At 42.1% G+C, this 23,677-nt stretch overlaps 1 protein-coding gene across 1 annotated transcript in view; it reads left to right on the top strand.

Moving 5' to 3' along the window:
- Positions 1 to 23,677, top strand: part of edc4 (enhancer of mRNA decapping 4) — a 29,895-nt gene that overhangs the window by 3,735 nt on the left and 2,483 nt on the right. Inside the window, exons 4-29 of the mRNA XM_063907616.1 lie at positions 1,245 to 1,344; positions 1,674 to 1,860; positions 2,480 to 2,627; positions 2,719 to 2,823; positions 3,092 to 3,204; positions 3,301 to 3,384; positions 3,488 to 3,583; positions 4,371 to 4,470; positions 4,635 to 4,815; positions 5,071 to 5,137; positions 5,220 to 5,311; positions 5,824 to 5,999; positions 6,351 to 6,430; positions 6,924 to 7,056; positions 7,434 to 7,729; positions 8,160 to 8,387; positions 9,169 to 9,270; positions 9,472 to 9,612; positions 10,979 to 11,015; positions 11,293 to 11,440; positions 11,900 to 12,055; positions 15,020 to 15,135; positions 15,692 to 15,857; positions 17,682 to 17,868; positions 19,082 to 19,301; positions 20,554 to 20,717. Of these exons, the coding sequence (XP_063763686.1) occupies positions 1,245 to 1,344; positions 1,674 to 1,860; positions 2,480 to 2,627; positions 2,719 to 2,823; positions 3,092 to 3,204; positions 3,301 to 3,384; positions 3,488 to 3,583; positions 4,371 to 4,470; positions 4,635 to 4,815; positions 5,071 to 5,137; positions 5,220 to 5,311; positions 5,824 to 5,999; positions 6,351 to 6,430; positions 6,924 to 7,056; positions 7,434 to 7,729; positions 8,160 to 8,387; positions 9,169 to 9,270; positions 9,472 to 9,612; positions 10,979 to 11,015; positions 11,293 to 11,440; positions 11,900 to 12,055; positions 15,020 to 15,135; positions 15,692 to 15,857; positions 17,682 to 17,868; positions 19,082 to 19,301; positions 20,554 to 20,717 (3,623 nt within the window). The remainder of the gene's footprint in view (positions 1 to 1,244; positions 1,345 to 1,673; positions 1,861 to 2,479; positions 2,628 to 2,718; positions 2,824 to 3,091; positions 3,205 to 3,300; positions 3,385 to 3,487; positions 3,584 to 4,370; positions 4,471 to 4,634; positions 4,816 to 5,070; positions 5,138 to 5,219; positions 5,312 to 5,823; positions 6,000 to 6,350; positions 6,431 to 6,923; positions 7,057 to 7,433; positions 7,730 to 8,159; positions 8,388 to 9,168; positions 9,271 to 9,471; positions 9,613 to 10,978; positions 11,016 to 11,292; positions 11,441 to 11,899; positions 12,056 to 15,019; positions 15,136 to 15,691; positions 15,858 to 17,681; positions 17,869 to 19,081; positions 19,302 to 20,553; positions 20,718 to 23,677) is intronic.

Raw genomic sequence — 23,677 nt, 5'->3', positions numbered from 1 at the left:
CAGAAAAACAGCCCCAAAGCATGATGTTGCCACCCCCATGCTTCACAGTAGGTATGGTGTTCTTTGGATGCAACTCTGCATTCTTTCTCCTCCAAACACGACGAGTTGAGTTTTTACCAAAAAGTTCTATTTTGGTTTCATCTGACCATATGACATTCTCCCAATCCTCTTCTGGATCATCCAAATGCCCTCTAGCGAACTTCAGACGGGCCTGGATATGTACTGGCTTAAGCAGGGGGACACGTCTGGAACTGCAGGATTTAAGTCCCTGGCGGCGTAGTGTGTTACTGATGGTAGCCTCTGTTACTTTGGTCCCAGCTCTCTGCAGGTCATTCACTAGGTCCCCCCGTGTGGTTCTGGGATTTTTGCCCACCGTTCTTGTGATCATTTTGACCCCACGGGGTGAGATCTTGCATGGAGCCCCAGATGGAGGGAGATTAGCAGTGGTCTTGTATGTCTTCCATTTTCTAATAATTGCTCCCACAGTTGATTTCTTCACACCAAGCTGCTTACCTATTGCAGATTCAGTTTTCCCAGCCTGGTGCAGGTCTACAATTTAGTCTCTGGTCTCCTTTGACAGCTCTTTGGTCTTGGCCATAGTGGAGTTTGGAGTATGACTGTTTGAGGTTGTGGACAGGTGTCTTTTATACTGATAACGAGTTCAAAAAGGTGCCATTAATACAGGTAACGAGTGGAGGACAGAGGAGCCTCTTAAAGAAGAAGTTACAGGTCTGTGAGAGCCAGAAATCTTGCTTGTTTGTAGGTGACCAAATACTTATTTTACCGAGGAATTGACCAATTAATTCATTAAAAATCCTACAATGTGATTTCCTGGATTGTTTCCCCCATTCTGTCTCTCATAGTTGGAAGTGTACCTATGATAAAAATTACAGGCCTCTCTCATCTTTTTAAATGGGAGAACTTGCACAATTGGTGGCTGACTAAATACTTTTTTGCCCCACTGTAGCTCGGTAAATCTGGGAGCCCATATACTTTGTGTGTGTCAATCCCTTCTGTCTTCCCCGTTTGAATCTGTTTCTATAATAACTGCCCCAAACTAACATTTTGCACCTGTGACAAGCTACAGTGCTTTTCAAAACTTCAGGTCCCTGAATCCCTACAAAGCTATGAGTGCTTCATTTTGATTGGCCCGGCTTTCGCTCTTGGAGGCCACCGCTTAAAGGTTTAACAAAAGTCTTAATAAAATGAATTAATTCTGAAATGTGATTTTGTTTTTCATTCAGGTGAAGATTCAACCCGTTGCCAAGTATGACTGGGAACACAAATATTATTACGGCAGACTGATCGCGGTGTCCAACTCCTTCGTGGCCTACGCCATCAGAGGTGAGAGTCCTGCAGCCATCCCATGCAGAGATCAAATACTAAAACCACTCTACAGACATGTGGCGGTTATTATACAATGCTTTGATTTTGTTTTACAGTATTCAAATTAAAGCTGCAATCAACACATCAAATAACAGCGTTTAAACATTATAGCACAACACTCTCTTTCACCTATTGTTGATAGAGTAGAATAGAGGGCCGCAGGTCTAATTTACTCAACTTAAAAATATATTTCATTATAACAAGTGCATTCTCTGAGTCTGGTTATATAGGTTACAGTGCTGTGGATACCTTTTTGTTATCTTTAATATAAAAATCTCTCCCCTCAGGAGCCAACAACCACGCTATGATCCGTGTCCTGAGCATCGGCTCTGCGGAGCGCTCCCTTCTGAAGGGCTTCACTGGAGCCGTCACAGATCTGGCTTTCGCTCACCTCGACTCCTCCCTGTTGGGCTGTGTGGACGAGGCGGGCAACCTGATGGTCTGGCAGCTCACCTGCACTGCAAGCAAGATACTGTATCCAGACATGTGGGAGGAATAGAAAAGGAGTGTGTAGCAGGTTGTGCAGGTCTATTTGTGACATGTGTGGAAAGGGGCGTGGCATCTCTAATTGCTGTCCAGCTAACCAGAGTAGGCTGGGCTCTGTTTTCAGACGGAGGGTGAAAAGAGGTGATACAGCACAGGCAATATGAGAAACATAAAGAGCTTTTTGAACATTAAAGCATGGAGACATGTCACAGTAGAGGCACTAAATACAAATATGAACCTGAAAATGAGTAGAATAACAAAAAAAATCAAAGAAGTAATTATCATTTAAAAAAATAATAAATCAATAAACCCTGTCTCTTTCTTTCTGATTGGCATGACACCTAAGACTATACATATTTATATTCAGTAAAGCTAATGCTTTAGAGGTAAAAAGGGCCCCTCTTGCGACTCTTGGTTTAAATAAAAAAATTTTTTCTTTCCATCCCACAGCCCCTTTAATTCACTAAATGATAATAAACCTACTTCAGAGAAAGTATTTTACAGAGAGCAGGGGGGGAAAACTCGCCTTTGGCGGTCCAGTGTTAAAAGAATTGAGTACCCATCCCAAGCCTTTAGTTCCATTCTCCTTAACCCTCGCTCCTTGCAGTGATCAGGTGGTGGTTCATATCCGACGGCCAGACGACTCCCCGCTGAACTCCCACCGCCGCCTCATATGGTGCCCGTTCATCCAGGACGACAGCGAGGAGAACCAGGACGACCCCAGCCAGACTTTAGCTCTGTTGCACGAAGACTTGGTAACATGATGTTTGAGTTTCAGAATCAGATCACTATAGGGGGAAAAGAAGTAGGCTTTGCATCCATTATTGTATCCCTCTCTTTGTCTAGGCTGAGGTGTGGGACCTGGAGGTCTTGAGGGCCACCTACAGCAGTTGGCCCGTCGATGCTGCCGACGTGAAAGATGGCCTCATCGCAATCAAGGGACACACACAGGTACGAGTCAGGGTGAAGCAGAAGTGTAAAGAATTCTTGTATAATGTTGAGTAGAGCTCAGTTAGGGGACTGGTCCCAATAGCGCCTTTTCCGAGCAACAGCGTCTTTATTTAGCTTACATGGGCCTTAAATCAAAAATGTATCAAATGCATTTAAATTAAAAACAAAGGTGAGAAGTACTATAGTGGTGTACTGCATGATTTTGGTTTAGTTCCACACATCCCGTGCAGTGCTGATTGTGTTTGTTGTTTCACGTCTTTTTCTCCAGCGGGTCAGTGAAGGGGCCCTGTCCCCAGATGGAACCGTGTTAGCCACAGCCAGCCATGATGGATACATCAAGTTCTGGCAGATTTACATAGAAGGGGGACAGGACCAGCCCAGGTAAACAAAGAGCAACATTTATATTTCTTAAGGAAAGGTTAATATTTGTGTTTTTCCTTCTCACGTTTGGTTTACGTGCTTTTCTTTTTTATCCAGATGTCTCCATGAATTGCGGCCCCACGGAGGACGCCCCCTTTCTTGTCTTCTTTTCTGCGATAACCACAAAAGACAGGACCCCGAGTTAGTACACACCGCTGCACACACAGCTTTCAGGGAGAATTGTCACAAAATTCCTATATTCATCCAGGGCTGTTGCTGTTCTCTTAACTTTCCCTCTTTGTAGGGTTCCTTTCTGGCGGTTCCTTATAACTGGAGCGGATCAGAACCAGGAGTTGAAGCTGTGGTGCACTGTGTCCTGGACCTGTTTACAGACCATCAGGTTATTGCTTTACTCCATCATTTCAAGCTAAAATCATTTCATAAACTGTGTACTATGGCTACTATGGCTGTGTACATAGTTTTTATCTTGTAATATATTATGGTATATCATCATCGGTCAGCAATCATTATTAGACAATTTTCTAGCTAAATATGAATAACCAACAATAAAGATGAGTTTGACACAGCCACTACAGTGACAGCTTTGATGCCTGTTTGATACAAAAAAAATTTGGGGCACAAACTAATCTTAAAAAAGTATATTAAACAGTTTATATTACATTTGATAGAAATCAGACTGTTCTGTTCTAAGAGAGCAAGAGTTAAGCAGACTGCTATAGCATGCAACTATATTATATTTTAATTATGTTGCCATATTTGTACAATCCTTGGTTCTCATTTGGCCTTAGACGTTCTGAATTTAAGTTTTTAAAAAAAATCGATATCCTTGGAAATGATTTGAAACAGGACATTGGTCAGACACGTTTTTTCATTTTGTATCTTAAAGTTTGTAAATGCGCTACGTTTTTTGTCCACATGTTTTCTGTCCACAGTTGCTTTATTGTTTTAATGCACCAACTGACTTGAAACAGCATGAAAGTGGAATGATGTAGGTTAAATATGTTTATCTGGAAGTGTCCCATCTCATACTGTAGGCGCAGACCAGTGCGAAGTTAGCTCACAGTTCAAAAGACTTGATCATTATTCCAGCTGTCTGCAGCTCGGCCTGTTAGTATTGTATGAAAGCAGGTGAAGGATGCTAATGCTGGGGGCTTTCTTTTTTTTAGGTTTTCTCCAGATATGTTTAACTCGTCCGTTCTGCCAAGTCTGAAGGCAAGCCTGGACCTCGCCTCAGAGTATCTCATCCTCACTGACGTCCAGAGGAAGGTCAGCAAAATGTTTACAAACACTATTAATGAACTCCCTTTTCATGACTTAGTGGGGATTTACTTTTTAATCAGGTATGTGTCTCTTTAAGAAACACTCTGTAACAATCTTACATTGCATCACCATGTCCTACACCTGTCCTCATATCTGTTGTTGTTGCTCAGGTTCTGTATGTGATGGAGCTGCGACAGGACCAGGACAAAGGCAAAGCCACCTTCACAGCCGTGTCAGAGTTCCTGCTGACCCACCCTGTGCTCAGCTTCGGGGTCCGGGACGTCGCACACAGCCGCCTGCGACACACTGAGGTCCTCCCTGCAGAGGAGGAGAGTGAGAGTCTCACAACAGGTGTGTTTAAGGCCACTGAAGTTGTAGTACCACCATTAGGCCACTATGAAAAGTAGCTTTAACGCCCAGCAACCTGCAATCCTGGTCATTCTTCTTACAATAGTTTTTTGCCATAAACATATTGCGTGTTGTTTAGGTATTCAAAGAGGTTACCTCCCAATCTTTATTTGCTCATATTCAACTGAAAGGTTTGGTAAATCTGAGCAGCATTGATCCCAACTAACTCTGCATTGCTTTGTGTGTGTTCTCTTCCAGAGGGCATCCAAGGACCAGCAGAGTCCAAGTCTGGGATCCAAATTAAACTTTACTGTGTTCACACCAAGTATGTTTCTCCCCTGGTCATGGAAATGCATGTACTGTATATGTGGACTGGGACCTAACTGTGTGCATCTGTGTGTTTCCAGGAGCCTACAGGATGTCCAGATCTGGTTTCAGCCCAGCTTGGGTTCCAATTCTGCAGTCTTCCTGCCCCATTTGGATTCCCACGATGGTTTTGGTAAGTCATAGTCGCAAGAATTCCAAACGTTGCAGAGAGAAACGATACAAATCCAAAATGTTGGAGGTGAGGCAGCACAGGTGTCCTAGCAAAAATTGTAGAATCAAATCAAAATTAGGTCAGTGTGGACCCGTTTTTTGCATCCCAAGACAGTGTCCACCAATACATCATGACAGGAGGAGGAATTGGGTGGAGATTATTTATGCCATTTTATACAAGAGAAAACAAAGTATAAACTTACATCATTTTGTTTTGTTTGTTACGACAGTTCATTTGTGTGAACTGATCCCTTCATTATTTTTGGCACAATGTGGAATATACGTATTTTTGGATAAAAGACCCTGACCCTTTTGGTACATTATAACTACATTATTGTATTGCTTTTCTCCGTCCTCTGCTTTGGCTTTTTACTTTTACCAAAATGTGTCAGCGAGAGGTGATTAGAGAAACACTAGTAATGGAGAAGTCGCTGTAAAGTCAAAATGTACAAATAAATGACTCAAATGTTGCAGGGTTTTCAGACCATCTCACTGACCAGAGCTCCGACAAAGAATCAGGAAGTGGCTCCCAGACCGACCTTAGGAAGATCCCATCCCTTCCTGCTCCGACTGACTTCCTGTCAAACTCGGGGGGCATCAGCAGTACCAAGCTGATGACCCCCGATGCCTTCATGACACCCAGCGCTTCGGTACGGACACACAGGCTTTATATACCGCTTCTCTGTTTTTGTATTGATTAACAAGGCTGTCTGGTTCATGTCTGAGTTTCACCCTAGCATGCCGTTGCAGACATTTTTATGCGTCGCCTAGCAACATCTTGCTCCATCAATAGTACTTTCTCTCATGTATTAGAGCTGCTGCTAGCCCTCACAACACAAGGCCATGACCCAGTAAGAGACGAGATTTTTACTAACCACTGAACATCAGAACATACAATGCATACGCACAGCAACAGTGTTGTTAACCAATAAGTACGCTTCTTCAGGACCATACCATATTACTTGCTGTTTGTAATAAATTCCTGCTTTGTCCTGATCTAGGTACCGGCTTCTCCTGGCAGCAACACTACCAGTCTGACCATCGTGACCGCTATCAGCAGCAGCCCTGACTCTACTAACAGGTGAGCTTTTGCTACGCAAATAGGATGAGACCATTTTAAGAAAGTAGTTACCATCATCTGAAATTTGCCTCAAGCTGTCCATTGATGGTGGAGCGAGCAGGGTAGCAGAACTGGTTTTCTGTCGCTGACTGAAAACCCACCTGTTTCCAAGGCACCTTGGCCTAAAAAAATAAATAATAATGATTACGTTTTGGCAATTACAACGTTTAATTGACGCTAAGGCACTCGCCTTACAATGGTTTGACTTATTTGAAGCGAATGTACCTGCATGTCTCTTGCTTTTGTTTCCTCGTGGTTTAATGCGAGTTGCTTTGGATAAAAGCCTCAGCTATTTTAAGTGTAAGGTAATGTCATATTTTATGACGTGGTAATTGGAAGTCATTACTTCCATCTATGTCCTTACCACATGCTGTGTCATCTATGAATTCCTCTTTTAGTTTTAAATAGAAAAGATGTAAATAATAACACATCTCCACTGTGTCACTGTGTGCAGAGCTATGGACGATGTGAGTCAGAGTCCTAACAGAGCAGAGAGCAGCAGCAGCAGCAGCAGCAGTCTGACTCTCTCCACCAGCAGCCCCCGACCTGCTTCTGCTGTGCTGCTGCCCGGACTTGATAACCTGCAGGTAAGACATGACGCACTACACAACCTATGCTAACAAAAGGCACGTTTATTTAAGTAGCACATTTCAACAACAAGGCATTTCAACCTACTACGCAGAAACATTAATAACAAACACTGAGACAAAAGAAACACACTGTACAATTACATTGAAGAAACACGCAATAGAACGACAAGAGAAAACAAATTAAAATAAGTTCAAATAGAATATGACGGGTATAAAATCAAGGGTTAAAATGACAGTGCCGTGTAGGAAATGAAAGTGAATTGATTTAATACAAGATTATTTATGTAGCGCATTTATAACAACCTCAGTTGACCAAAGTGCTTTCCAGATTTAAAATAAGACATGTGCATAACACTCATCATCCCGTTCTCCAGGCTTTAGCGTCTCCCAGCGGTCCCCTGGCGATGGACAGTCCTCAGGTGCTGGATGCTCCCCTCCTGCACCCTCTGGCCTCTCCAACCAGGGCCCGCTCCCCCGACGTCATCTCCTCTGCCTCCACAGCCATGTCCCAGGATATGCCGGAGATCGCCTCCCAGACCCTGCAGCTTCAGAGGGTACTGGGCTCCAGTCTTGAGTCTTCGCCTCTCTCTGCTCTGCAGACGGACAGCATGGCCTCTGCTGCGTCCGCCCTGCACCTGCTCACCTCCCCCCGCACAGCCAACAACAACAGGTGAGAGGATGAGAGGCAGTGGAGGAAGTGCAGCGCAAAAGTGAATGCTGACAAAATGTTCACATCCAATCTCAGGAGCTGTCTGTTATCTATCCATCCACCCATCTATCTTTCCTTCTACCAATCCTCTAATCTGTCTGTCCATCCATCTATTCATCAGAATCAGAATACCTTTACTGGTCCTAAATTGTTTCAGCAAAAGTGAAGAAAACACTTTTAGATTAAAGGGCATGCACAAAATATAAAATATTAAGAAGGTATTTCCATTGATCGATCTATTGTTCCATCCATCCATCAGTCTGTCTCATCGTCCTTACATCCATACTCAAAAAAGCAAGCATTGAACAATGTTACCAGTGATTTAAACCATTTACACATTCTGGTAAACAAACCATCTTTTTTTATTTAACAAAACATCTTTTTGTCTCAGCCTTTTGTCCCTGGAACTCGGAGGTGCAGATGGCTCGGTGGGTGGAGTAGTAGATTCAGAGCCCAGACTAAGCAACACCCCGTCTCTGCTGGAGAACGCCCTATCACAGGAGAACCCGGGGGCAGGGGGAGGATCGGAGGGGAGCGTCAGCCACACGCCTTGGCCGGCTGCGCCTGACATCACGAGAGAAACCAGGAACAGTCTCAGGGACAATGGGCTGGGAGACTGGTAAGGATCTGCATTTAGCAGTTGTAAACATAAACACAAAGGATTTAAAAAAGCTCTACAATCTAGATCTTCCAGTGAGACCGCTACTGTACTTTAGTAAACATTGACGTCTGCTAAAGAAAATATTTCAAACATGTCTGGAGGTGTTTTTTTTTTTAACGAATCACGCTAAATGATGCGTGACAAACTAGTATTGTTCACCATAGTGTATTTTTAGGAGAACCCGGGAGGGAGCATTGCAAGGGCGCACTTAACTAAAAGCAATTGGATTTGAGAATATTGCAAAAAATGAGATCTTTGAGAGAAGATTTTTGAAGCGTCAAAGCAATCAACAGAAGAAGATACGTAGCTATAAGGCTAAATATTAGGCTATAAACAAACTACATCACAGTTGCATGACTTTAAGTCATCAACGCTCAGCTCAAGGGGGCTAATGTTGGGCATTATCTGTTCAGCTTGTGGAAACCATAGACCTTTTTTTTTCTTTTTATCTAATCAAAAACAAATTAAAAAAAGAATTGACTTTGAGACAAGAGGTGCTAAAATGCTAACACATTCCTTGGTTAAGGACTCATTCCTGCACCACTTTATTTACAAACCCCTATCAATAAACCCTGATTTGGTACACCTACAGTGTTGGGGTCATAAATACAAATTGCACAGTGTTTAGTTGAAGAAGGTGCATAAAGAGATAACATGTCATTGACAAAATGACCACGTCAGTTGTCAGAGCAGTGCGAAAAACATTTCTCATAAGTGTTTCATTTTTACTTTGCTGCAGTTCAAGAGAGGAGGCGAAGGACCGACATTTGAGCTCACCGTACCACCGGCGCTCCTACCACCTCACACAGAACGACAGTCAGGACGCCGGCGCTGAGCAGAGGTAACACAAATGAACAGATAAGACACGTCAAATGTCATCCTAGATGGAAGATATCACAAAGCACAAGCTCAGTACTTTATCTGAGGCACAACATCTTGATGTTCCCGATCCTTTCCAGGATGATTATGAGGCATGATTTCTGATCCATAGATCCCAGCAGCGTCTGCTGTGTGCTAATCTGCTGTTTCTGTGTCTGTTCAGTGACCCTGATGATGAGGTGCCCACCATGGCATCATCCTCAGGAAACTGTGGTCGTTCTTCCCACAGACTACCAGTTAAGGAGTGGAAGACCTCCCCACGAGGCTCGCCAAAAGTAAAGAGAAAGACCAAGAAAGATGACAGGTATGTTGATGTTTAATAATGAAAGAATATTTAGTTTTCCCAGTCCTGATTTTTGTACAGGAGGGAGACATTGTTTCGACATTTAAGAGGAGGCTAAACACACCCTCCTGCCTCTTCCCCAGTCGGATTGGTTAGCTGGCTGGCTCTGTTGTGATTGGTCCACCGTTTAGGGATGTCCGGGCCGTTAGCATAACACGTACAATGTGTTGGAGCGCTAACCAAAAGAGTGCTTCATAGTGAAGTGACTGTTACGGAAATAAATAAAGGACCACAATGGAGGTGTTTCAAGCAGGGTGGGAGTGTGTGGCAGAGAAACTCGCTCTTGAGGGAACTTTGGGATTTTAGCCTTTGCAGCCCATTTACATGCACTCAAACCTATATAACACACTACAGGAAAGGTAACACCCTAAAAAGCCTAATAGAGCCTCTTCTAATGAGTCGTTTTAATATTTTTGAATTAGTTTTAAAATGTATGTTGTCCTTAGTTTACCCACCTTTTCATGTAAACAAATACAGATATCTGTCTTTGAGTACTAAATCCATTCTAGCTTCTATGATGAATGGATGTGGCTCGGTGCGTCAGGAGGTTGTCTGGCAGCCACTTGATTGTAATCAGTCTGGAAGAGATTGCTCACTATAAGGTATCTGTTAAACTGCAGTTAAGTGCAGTTTTATTTCCACTTCTCTTAACATGGAAGTAGCTGACTTAATTTAACATAACGATCAGGTTATTGAAATAGACCAGGGTTCAAATGTGTTGGTAGCTCCAGAGACTTTGTTAGTGTTAATGCTATTGAGTGGATCATTTGTCTACAATTATAGGGGTCCTATGACACTTTTGGGTTTCCCTTTCCTGTAGTTTATGTAGTTTTTTTAATATAAATGGTCTGCAAAGGCTAAATTCCACACAAAAAACACACTCACACCCTGCCTGAAAGGCTTCCATTGGACTCCTTTGTTTACTTCCATAACATAGTGACATCACTACATAACAATCATGCATTGGCAAGCGCTGCAACAAATTGTACGTGTTAGGCTAAGGGGAGGGATAAATATAAGACACAACACAAAAGAGGTGCTGCAGCAGTATGACAACATAAAACGTTTTGGAATATTAAAGCACATAAACATCGTCACAGTAGAGACCTAAATGCAAAGCATAAGCATCATATGTCCTCTTTAATTGGTGTTCTGTAACTCAATCCAAAACGATCATTAATTGGATGTAAATCTCTGCATTTTACATCAATTAATTAAAGATAATCACTCTCCACACATGACCATAATAACATAATACTCGATACTTGAGTCATTTGTTTGAGTATTCTTAGTAAAGGTTTCTAATTTTGTTCTCCTTTCTCCTCAGTGAAACGTCTCAGTCCAGGCAAATGGACTCTGGTCAGGTAAGGTTCTCACTGAACATTGGTTCGCTTCTGTAGTATTCATTAACTGCCACAGTTATACTTTAATGGAACAAAAGCTATTGAGTATGATTTGTTCCCATGATGTTCTCTTAGAAACACATAACACCTTACTTTAACTATGAATTGATTTCTTTGCCACGAAGGGACGACGCAATAACAAAACAAGCTAGCAGATACACAAGCTTTGAAATGCATTTCCAATCTGTGGAGCGTTTTCACTTTGTCTCCTTTCTCAATCATTCTCTACCTCCCATAGATGAATGCAGAGGTGCAAGACGAGCTGCTGATGCTCCTGCGCAGCCAGCAGAGGGAGTTAACTGAACTGCGCGGACAGATCGAAACCATGCAGAGCACCATCATGGTCCAGGTAGAGCACGTCCTCTCCAATCACCAAGAACAAGAACGTATCCTTCAGTCTTTTCCCCACTGGATTAGATTTTTACTTGACTTCTGAAACGTATGTGAAATGCCTTGAGCCCGTTCTGTGCCTGAGGCTTGATGAACATTTGTGATGCTACAACTTTGACAGATAGATTTGAAATCAGCAACAAGTCCCACGCAGTACGAAACAAGGATTTGTCTTTTGGTCACACAAATTGAGGCTTAGCGTTAATCTGCTCATTTCCAGGTTACAGCTGACATCTTAGATGTGCATTTTCTTACTTATGCAATCTTGAAAAATCTTGTTGCTTTTTGTTGAAGGAGCCTTTGATACTTACTTGGATGTCTAACTCTTAACCAATTTAGAATTCATTTATTTTCTGATAAATGCCTACAAAGTTGTTTTAACAATACACGCACAGGTCTCTATGATGGACGTTTTTTTGCATATTGTTATGAGCCTTGACCTTTTGCGACTTCAGAACGCAGACTAGAGCGAGTGCTGACCGAGAGTCAGAATCATCAGCAGCAGCTCCAGGATCAGCTGAGCCAGCAGCTCAGCCACACCCTCAGCTCGGTGATCACCAACAGGATGGACAAGGTGCTGCGGGAGGAGATGAAGAAAACAGTCCCGCAAAGTAAGACCAACACGCGTCATTTAGTCAAAAGTCCACTTTATTGTCAAAGTTTCCACATGTGTTATACATACAGAAAATTGAAATTCCGTTTCTGGCAGTCCCACAGTGCAAATATAAAAGAACATATAACATGAAAAGATAAGAGCGTAGAAAAAAAAGGGGTATACAAAAAAAACAACTAAACTAATAAGTAATATATACATATGCTCGACACAATCAACACAGTTTGGCGGTAGTGCAAGTAGTGCTTTAGTGCAAAAAATACTTTGTGCAAAGTACATTTTCAGTAGCAGCAGAGAATAGCAAGTGACTGGTGCTGGATGAGGGACGGGTGTGTGAGGGAGGGGGATTAATGTCCATATCATTTAGAACTAAATCTGCAGAGTAGAGCTGTACTCTGAGCTGTACTCTGCGGAGACCAGGTGGATTGTTTCTCAGAGCAGTCATGAACATGTATTACCAGATGATGGGGGTATTGCACCATTTTGTTGATTGCAGGGAGGAGGATTTTAAAGTAGTGCTTTTGATCAATCTTGATTTATCACAAGGTTAATATTATTGTCTTGTATTTTGGGAGGCGTTAAACAAATACACTTGTGGTGTTGTAATAAAGAAAACTGCTAGAGAATTCACAGGGTTTCACTTTATTATAAAATGGTTTGTGAATTCTTGGCATGAAGTCACACTAAAACATCGACAAAGCACAGCTAGCACTCTCTGTTCCTACAGTGGAGACCCTGTCCACTATCTGCTACTCCTGTGCAACTTTAGAAACTGCTTCAGCAAGATGCCTTTGCTCAGTTTTCCAGAAACCTAAAGCTCAAGAGTGCACTTTCAGTCTGTCATGGACCAAGTGGGCCGTGGCAGCAGGGTAGTGATAGTTCTTACCGACGTCCTGTGGTGTCCAGTCCGTGCGATACATGTAGCTCGTCCGAGTTCATCCGCTTTCGTTGCCTTTACACTGCTGTGCAATCCAGGGTGGTGTTATTATGGGAAAACATTAAGGCAAACTAAGCAATGTGATTCATTTGGGTTGTTTCGCGTCTAGATTGATTGTGAGCATAAATGCTTTTTTGTAGGCAAATATATTTCTATTTACAAAATGTAAATCTGAACAGGCTGTCGCACACTGGCGTCTCCAGTCCTAGTCCTCCCCCTTGTATGCAATCCAATTGTACGCTTGGTTCAGGAGACCAAAGTGTTCAAATGTTCTCAATAACTGTGTCTAAGGTGCTTTCAAAACGTCTTGCATTTCTGAGTATTAATGTGCTTTATGCTCCAGCACAGACGGGGAGGGAGTTCAGCGCTGCAGCTAATGTCTTGGATGCGATTAAAAACAACAAGGCAGATATTCTTATCCTTGTAAAAGAAATCCACAATCCATTTATCATTTATATTTATAGGTACTTATGGGGTATTTGTCTTTTTGCTTTTACCATGAATAGATGAGGCCATCTGCAGCTAGAAGGCAGGTCTTTGATTTGAAAAGAAACCACCCTTTTGAAACTTGGTGCTCACACAGATTCTCAAGGCCATTATGTCCTGCAGGAAAAATAAGAGCTGAACATGGACCTGTTTATCTCCCTTTTTTATTTTTACATTTCATTGTACTGCTTTTATATCTTTTACATTTAATCCAACTGGACAAAAAGGTTTTTGTTGCTATTTAGATCCTGGAAATTATTTTCATCGAGTTGGTACTTGTAAAGCAGGCAATTAGGGATTCTGAATCAGTCCTATTCAAAAGGAAGGTTATATTAAAGGTTAGTTTATACATTTATGTTTCAATTTGTGCTCATAATGAAGGCTTGGAAGATTTTAAACAGTTGGTGGGTTTTTCTTCTTTATACTAAAGATTGAAATACTTTCCTGGCACAAAAATAAGATTCATGACGACAACAAAAAATGACAAATTCTTATTTTGAACATATATATCTGCCCAGACTTGACCAATCTGTGCATCCCAAGCTTATCATTTAAGTAGCAGCACAAATCATTGCTGTATGCCTATATGTACAGAGAGCCTATATCTAAATCAGATCTCTCTCTGGTCTTCCATAGCATAGTATCTCCAGATGTTGAGAAGAATCTGGATTTTAGTGATCTTTTTCTTTCTCTCCTGTACATTGACTCTGTAATGCATTATCATCTTTCCAATGCTTTATGTTAGTTATGAGCTATGGGATTTTCTGTGGCTTCCAAAACTAACCGACAGTGCCCGATTGAACAGATAACTCAAATATAAGATGTACCTTTATTAATCCCCGTGGGGAAATGTAAGAGTTTATGCAGCAACTGATTGAGAAGAAAAACAGTACAGATTCACACGAGGATATGAAATCAAAATAACAAACATTATATACAGGTAAATAACGGTTTGAAACAAACTGTTAGAACAGAAAATAAATAGAAAAGAAGTCGGCATATATTCAATTGGAATCTGTATTGTTATACATATTCTCATGTATGTGTGCAGGTCAAAGTTATACAGTGTACACAAATATACAAATTGTACATTATAATATACAAAAATATACATTTAGTTTTGGACAACAAAGAAACTGTATTTGTTTTGGATCATTCATGCTATATTTGCTTTAAAAGGTCTGTATTGTTGCTGTGATTAAAGGTCCCTGATCTGAAGGAACTTTGAGGGAACAGTCCCTTAAGCAGACCCTTGATAGTTTTAATAAATCTGGTCTGCTTACTGTATTTAGTTTTCCTTCTTTGATTTTTCTGGTTTAGTCCATGGCAAAAACAGACAAAATAAACCCTAGGCTGTACATGAATAAATTACAACATTGTCTCTTACATGACATGTATAGGTTAGATATGACGAAGGCAGCCTGTCCCTGCTGTCTTTAACTCCAGTGTGAAATGTTCCTGTGTTTATTTCTCCAGCCTTGATCCTAATTAAAGAGAACCTTTTGCTGATGTCTCCCACTTATTCTTGCCCCTCTCCAGCAATCTCTAAGAGTCTGGAGCCGGTGACCGGTCAGCTGAACAACACAATTGCTGCTAAGCTGACGGCTGTGGAGATCACTCTGAAAGACAATGTCAGCAAGGTGGTCAAATCCAAGGTAAGTTGCTGACCTTGGTTGCAGTTGAATAGTCAAAAAACCAGGTTCTTTGTCTTTTCCTAACCACTTTTTTTCTTATGCTCAGTGAAAAGTGTCATAGGGTTAAGGATAGATGTGAAGGAGGATGCATCAGTAAAGGAGACGGTGGTGCTCTGAGAATCAGGCTGCACTTACACTGGGAGATGTAATCATGATGCTACGGAAGATGTGAATTGGCGAAATACAATTTTCCTATCTGGATATGTGCATTCATCGGTCTTGATGATCGGTTGTTTACGCGAACGACTCAATTGTGGGTCACTTAAAATGTTTCTGCCGCAAGGAACTGTGGGACAGCAATATCTCCTTATCTTTCCTAAAGGCTGGTCCAGTGTCTCCTATGCTTAACGAGATACTAAAAGGATGCATTGAAGCTCCTTTCCTTCCAACAGCTCTTATCACGGCAGCCACTCAAGTACTTCCGGGTCATTTCACTCCATTAAGAACCTTCTTAAGCAAAAAAAACAACTATTCGATCTCACCTTATTGTCTTTTGCTCCCCACTTCCTGTTTACAGAACACGACGGATGCTATTGGTCGAGCAGCAGCCGAGGCGATGCAGGGGCCCATCCAGGCGGCCTATAAAGACGCCTTCCAGAGCATCGTGCTGCCTATCTTCGAAAGAGGATGCCAGTCCATGTTTCAACAGATCAACGACAGCTTTAAACAAGGAACACAAGAATGTAAGGCCATCTTATTTACACGCATTTTAAAACATCCCAATGTGTGCTTTTGTCAGCAAGCATTACAATTTAGATCTGATATCAAGACTTGGATAACCTTCTGCAGCACTAGACCAGTTTATTAATGTTTACTTAATTAAATAGACCTTCTATTCGTTCAGTATACGTCTAGACTTTGCAAGAGTTCCATTGAAGCTGTTCTGGGGGCACCATGTCTCTTTCGGAAAGACTTTTTATTGGTGTTTCTTTCATGTTGGTAGCTTCCTGTGTTCCTGTTTATCTGCTAGTCCTAATTAAATACCCATCTCTCTGAAAAATGCTCAGGGACAACTTTTGTGATGATGCCTTTTCAGAATGAGCCAGGGCACTGATGTGTTGATAAGCAGTCTATTTATTTTACTGAGTGCTAATCCTTGCCTCTCGGAGCTGGTGGCTGGGTGCTTAAACTCACTAAGGCTGTCATCATGTGTACAGAGGGGAGACACAGTTATGCTGCAGTAAATATGGGCAACACAAAACCTCTCAGAGCTCGTACACTCGTGTTAGCTTGTTCCAATTTAAATGTAATCCATGATCAAATTGAGGGCTTAGCTTTTATATGCGTAAATATTGACTGTAACTTTGTGAATGCCGCTTTAACATCTGCACTGCCGACACGCTACTGTGCAAGCTTTCCCTTCTGTCACTTGTGCTTTTACCCCCACATTTTACGTATTCATGACATGTAAATCTATATATGGACTGAAAACACTTTTTATTTGACAAAAAAAAAAGTGTAAACGGGCCCTATTGATCATTTCAGTTTCTTATCTGTATTTTGTGCTTCTACTGTGACATGTGAAAAGCCCTCTGGATTGAACACAGTCATCTTAGCCTTTGCAGACCATTGACATGCACAAACGCTACAGGAAAAAGAACCCTCAAAAAGCATAATAGGGCCTCTTTAACATCTGCGCTGCCATCCTTGCACGCCTTCAGTTCTGTTATTTATGCTGTCGATCCTTTGACCCATCCACTAAATGTAAAGCTTCAAATTGAATAAACTTTATTGAATTGATTTAAAATAGGCTAAGCTTATTACAAAGGTGCATGCTGGTGAATAGCATAATACCGAGGATAAACAGAACTGCAGACTACTCTTCAATTTTGAAGGGCATTAGTTTTTTCAAGTGTTTTTTAATATTAGAATGATCACGAGTTAAGTACTCTGTTGTCTGCTCTGCATGAGGAGGATTCATTATTGAAGCCAGGGGAAAGAATAAGAATGGTTGCTTCACAGAGAAACCTGTACATCAGCTCCTGTATCGGTGTGAAGAACAGGTTTTATCACAATATGATGTAGGATTGATTCTTTGGACAACAAAACAATATTTTCTAATATCACAATGACAACAGGACTAGCACCTCTGGCTTACAGATCATTGACTGATCAATAGATCGTTACACTATTAGTAGTTGTAGTTGAGAATATTGTGATAAAATGCCATTTTTAATAAAGGTTATAATCCAAGAACCTCAGCAATATTTCATCTAATTTTAACAGATTGTTTTTCTGGGTCTGCTGTTATCAGCTACCCTGACAACAAAATACAATGGTGGAAAAAAAGCAATCCTCTGCTCCAAGAAGTTAATTTCAGTTTCCTATCATCCTTATTAAAGCTTCATCTTTAGAGCAATTTCCGAGCTGCATGCTTAAGCCAAAATGACTTTATGCTAGCTTCTTACAATATCTCCTGACGGTAATTTAGCTTTGACATTTTGTGTTTCTGAATGTTTCCCTGTGTCTGCTGAAAACTCATTCTCTTTTGTGTTTCATCTCCGTAGACATCCAGCAGCTCGAGAGCCATATGAATATCAGCAAGCAGAGAGAGCAGGAGGCACGGGAGCCAGTGATTGGCCAGCTCCAGCAGATGATCGAAAGCTTCCAAAGCTCCACCGATCAGCTGGCCAATAACATCACAGCGAACGTGCGGGCAGAGGTCCAGCACCAGATCCAGATGATGGTGGGAAAGTACGTATCCTCGCTGTCATTCATCGACCACACTAAGCACTGCTGGTGATTAGAAGGCTTTAATGAAAACGTTTTCTTCACATTCAATAGAAGCAAATCTTCTCTGACCTAATCTCTCGTTCAACCACGTTTACATTTATTCCTTAAATTAATGGAAGCCACCTGGAAGTTATCAACTCAAGAGCTTCCTCAACAAACAGTGAATATCTTACATTTCAAACAATCTGTGGCAAATACACTTTTATGATATCTTTACATGTACATGATAATCTTCAGTCCGTGTTTTGAAGTGTAAATATAATTGCTGAGAAGTCAAAAGCTAGCTTTAGCCGATAAGCAAACTACAAAAATCTTACATGACTTCACGTCATAGTCGCTAAGCTAAAGGCTAATGTTCGGCACGATGATGTTCAGCCCCTTGTTAGCAATCGCCTCTTTTAAGACGCTCAGGACCCTCTGATTAACGAGTAGGATATTTACTGATGTATAAACAAAATTAGAGCATCTCTTAAGCTTGTGCTAGAAAAAGGGAACCCAAAGTGCTAAAATGCTAACTCATTTCTGGGTTTTAGGACTCATTCCTGCACCACTTTATATGCCATACTTTCAGCTTCTTATACTAACAAATAGAAAGTACTGACACTTCCCGCTCAATACTTGTAAATATGCAGCCATCAAGTTCTTTAAAGAATGCTGCTGTTACTGATGTTCCTCGCAGGATCGATCGGATAGCAGGCATTGACATTCCGATCGAATATTTTGCTTATCAGTTATGCATATCATCAAGCGCCTCCGCCAGCAGTCCCGGCCTTACTCGCTGCCTGTCGGGCAGGTGCATTATGGGCTGGAGAGTAGAAACAAGCAAGGCTTAATCCTGGGGCTAATGTAAGAACATAAATTCGATCGAGTCTCTTGTTCCCTCCACAATTAATTTCGAAGCCTCTAGAGTTTATAGATTCGCCGGGGCGGAGCAGGGAGGAAAGAAGTTGGCCAACAAAACTTTAAAAATCCTAAAGAAAATGCAGGGCCAGATTTCCATTTAAGTCAGAGATTAAAAGTCATAGCTTGTTTCAAACTCCAACAAGAAACAGATAACCCTGACAACAAGTGACCAAACATATTTTACTCAACAGCTACAGTGTAGGGTAGTGGTTTAAAATCCAGCTGGAGGGTAACCTTCTTCCTCACGTTCTTTCTTCCTCTTCCTCCCCAGTTTGCAGGAGACTATTCTTAGCCACGTGCAGCGAATCGTCAAGGGCGAGGTGAGCATGGCGATGAAGGAGCAGCAGGCGGTGGTCACCTCCAGCATCATGCAGGCGATGAGGTCAGCGGCTGGCACCCCCGTCCCCACAGCGCACCTTGACTACCAAACGCAGCAGGCCAACATCCTGCAGCTGCTCCAGCAGGGCCAGCTCAACCAGGCCTTTCAGCAGGTAACACACACACACACACACTCACTCACTCACTCACTCACTCACTCACTCACTCACTCACTCACTCACTCACTCACTCACTCACTCACTCACTCACTCACTCACTCACTCACTCACTCACTCACTCACTCACTCACACACACACTCACACAGATATCACCTTATATTCACCTTATGTAGCCCCGCCCCTTTCCCCACTTCTGGTTCAAACGCATGTGCGTGAGGTATTGCGGTTTAGCACTAGCAGCATTGTAATCAATGGATTTTATTTGAGCTCATTAACAGCTACTCTGCGCCCTTGGAACGGTTTTATAATATCACATTTATCCTGTCAGTGGCTGGCAGGATGATTTATGGAAACGGCCCAAAATCTAATATAAGGACACTATGAAGAAACTATGAACGTACCAAAGCACACCGGCCAGCAGCTCCAAACATTTCCCAAATGTGCATTATTTGGATAAATGTATTAAATACATAAAATCAACAACGAAACATGTCTCGTCTAGAAAAAGAGTTATAACTTAATGACGGTTAATAAAAAAACTCCTGTTGATAAAGCTAGCTACGCTATGCACTGACTAACGGAAGTGCAGAAGTGTTCCTTATCCAAAATAGCCAGTTGACTAAATGCTTCCTCAAATGCTGTCTCTCTTTATCTCTCTTGCACTAATCTTCAAAATAAATGAGAAACTAAATATTATTTTACATTTGAGTATTTCCACTGAACTGAACACATGCATTTGAGTGTGAACCCGAATGGTGACTTCAGTGCACCGTAACATTCCTATCTAAAACCTACTATTAAGTGGCCGTTTACAACCCTTTCCCCTCCCCTGTTTTTCAGTCTCGGGCTATTTGTGATCGTCCTTGATATTGTGCATTGAGTTCAGTTCTTGGCTAATGGAATCTTTGATTGACCCATGGAAACATATCATGTCCTGTCTCAGCTCTTCCTTTAATACGTACGTCCATGCTTTGCACATTGCTGTTGTTTGGGAACATTGTGTAGTTTATGACCTTTAGATGTCAGAACCAGAAACATTCCGGCTAATACTGTGCTTCTTTTACAGACATGTCTCTCTTTTACTAAGAAAGCAAGCGCTTGCTAGTCTTTACTTAGGCCCACTGTGGCTGTACATCCATGCTCTCCCTTTAGATTTATTGCAGAGAAGGGGAGATTTGAATTCACTGTTTAAAGATTCATTGATTTCATCTGAATGAGATTCCCTCCCTCTTTCTTTCCCTGCAGGCTCTGTCAGCCACTGATCTGAACCTGGTCCTGTACGTGTGTGAGACCATCGACTCTCAGCAGGTGTTCGGGCAGCACCCCTGCCCCCTGAGCCAGCCCGTGCTGCTGTCGCTCATCCAGCAGCTCTCCTCCAACCTCACCACCCGCTCCGAGCTCAAAATCAGGTGAGCTCCCACGACATATGCCTTTCTTTGTACAGTATGGGATTTATCACTCAATTCCATGGCAACACTATTTCCTGCTTAGCGATTACACAGTGTTAACATTTTATGCCTATTCGACATACACATTTTAATGACGATACAACTGTCTTGAGATATAAGAAAACATAAATGTATGTTGGTAAGCAGCAGACTAAACTACACACTACCATGGTATACATTTTGCAGTACGGCTGAAATGTCATGACGACCGCTTCTCTCCAATGAACTCGAGCAAAACAGTTGTTCACTTTCTTTACACTTCTAGGATGAGCAACTGGAACAGTGATACGTCGTCAATCACTTATACAACCACATAAACGTCAACATGAGTACCAGGGCTCGAGATTAACGTCGTCCTCGGGCAGAGTGACAAACAGGACAGAGGACAGATTATGTTAGCTGAGCAAGAATAAAAGGAGTATGTCACTAAAAATAAATGACATGCTTTTTAAAGCCAAAGAAACTCGCTTTGTATCCTTGTAGGATGTTTAAGGCCAACTTATCCATCATCATTTATAATAATACTATTAGCATTGCACACGACCCAAATACAACCTATCCTCTGTCCACTGCTGGAGGAAATACTGCACTAGCTGTGGATCATAAAAGTAATGGCAGTGATGTTGGAGGGGAAACTGTTAAACCAGCCACACAGGAAACCTTCTTGTGACTGCTATAACACATTTTAAAAACAATGTGGCTTTTACCCAAAGTGACTTAATACACCTCAACATCGTAAACATGTCTACTGGAGCAATTTGCCATTTAATTTTCTTGTCCAAGGAGTCTTGAACATATTGACTTCAGGGGCCGGGGATCGAAACTGCTATCCCTCTGATTGGTCCATGCCTATTTCCCCAACACTAATGTTCGTAAACCCACTAATTGTCACAGCACATAAAACCCACCTAAGTCTCTCTTTTCAACAGAATTATTGACAATCTGCTCCAGCTGTAGTTAAAACAACCTCAATATTAATAGAAAACAATAAAAATGCTTGCTCAGTTTGTCTCACACCGCTATGGTTTGATATAAGACCCGTCTCAAAGTGCAGCAGGCGTCACTTGAGTTTAATCAAAAAGCTGCAAGCTGTGTAAAGCTTAGGTCTCCCAAACAAGTCTTCCTTTCCTCACAGAGCCACAGCAGCATCACACGACATCTCTACTGTGCTATCGTCCGTCAGTAATAAAGCCCCTCTTTGCTAAACTTTTGCTCCCCATCTCATCTCCATTGCATGTCTATTATTCCTTGTCTCCCGGGTGCTACACGGTGCTAAACTGCTGACCTCATCGCCCCGCTCCGTCTGTAGCCCGGCTACATGGCTGTCCGGGGAGCACCGATGATCCTGTGAATAGCCTCGCAATTTTTAGATGCAGCCTTTTTATCGTTCCCTGCCTTCGATGCCCTTGTATCGTTCGTTCTGTTGCAGTCTTGTCCGTTCTTTCCAGCTTTCATCTCAAGGCCTGTTGGCTGCGTCCTCACCTCACCCCCTTCATGTCCTTTCCTCTTATACCCTCTTGCCTCCCTTCTCCTTTTATTCTTTCCTCCCCTAGCAAAGCTCTTTCTCTCACAGAGTCCCTTTACAGCAGCACTCTGGGACGGGTTCACCTTTCTACTTCTGAGTTTACGTTGCAGCTGCCTACTGCTGCTGATATGGCCCTCTGGTGCCGCTCTGTGCCATCTGGAGAGAGATGAGGCCAGTAGGGTGTGGTTCAGTCCAACGCATTATTAGGACAGGACATTGGTTGTGGTGTAAGAGAGTTCAGTAGATACATGTTAAAGCTCTTGCCTACTCTGCAGGAAAACTCTGGAGTAAATAGAAGTCGATTAATATTAGGAAAGGACAAAAAGTCTTTTACTCATAAAGAACAATTTTGCAGCTTAGCACAAGACAAAGGAGCCTTTACTTTTCTGTACTCCTGATTGATGGTAGCTTAGAAGAATCAAAACAAGATTTTCAAGGAGAAACAAAAGCAACGTTGGTATAGTTAGGAGCAGAGAGGATCATTAGCGGGATCATTAGCTACTTTTGAAGACCACTTGGTTGTCCGAGCGCATGCCAGAATAATGTGGACTAAGGGACCATAGAGAGCACTTTGTGAATGTTTCTGAAGGGTTTTAGTTAGCAGATTATCTCCTGCAAGATGTTTACCAGCTATCAGTATCTGTGCTCTTTGATGCCAACACATTAAAAAGTGTGTTGGCAGTGTTGTGTGGACATAAGGGTCCTGCAATGTGCGTGTTGAGTCGAACTGTGGCCAGAGGCCAGCTGGCAATATGGGATGGCCTCTAATGTTAGCCTGGCACCAGGTAGTGCTCGGCACGAGGAGATGAAGGGTCATTTAAACTGTAAAGACAAAGACGGCAGGAGAGCGGGACAGAAATAGTCTAACCACCAGATGTCTGACTAAAACAATTCATTGAGGAGTTCAATGTAGTGCTGTCTGAGTAAGAGGACAGGGTGCAGGTGACAGGAAGCAGAATTCAATTTTTGCTGTGACATTTGACAGAAAATCTTGGTTATTCAGCCACACATGTGGGCCAGCAGCTAGGAAGTGATCAAGGACAGAGCTTGACATTGGAGACTCTCTCTGTCCACACAAGTCAACCTCATCCAAGGTATGACTATCAGTCATGGTGCAGTGATGACGTATTTTTGTAGGCCTGAAGTTAGCATTGAAAGGGCTCAAGACCACACTTTTTTCGGCATATAACAGGAAATAAGATACCGTATGTGGCTAACGCACATTATTGATACTTACACGTTGTGTTCAGCAGGATAATCTCCTCATATTAACACCACTTTCGTAACATTTGTAGCATAAATGCAAAAATAAAAACCTCACGTTGGGCTAAAAGACAGTAAACCTGCGGTTGCATGGACGTATAACCAAAAGCAAGTTCAATTTTTTTTGAGACAA

The sequence above is a fragment of the Eleginops maclovinus genome, chromosome 2 (genome assembly GCF_036324505.1).
Source record: "Eleginops maclovinus isolate JMC-PN-2008 ecotype Puerto Natales chromosome 2, JC_Emac_rtc_rv5, whole genome shotgun sequence".
In the NCBI taxonomy this organism is placed as follows: Eukaryota; Metazoa; Chordata; class Actinopteri; order Perciformes; family Eleginopidae; genus Eleginops; species Eleginops maclovinus.
The sequence above is the reverse complement of the archived record's forward strand: the minus strand, read 5'-3'. Positions and strand labels throughout refer to the sequence as shown.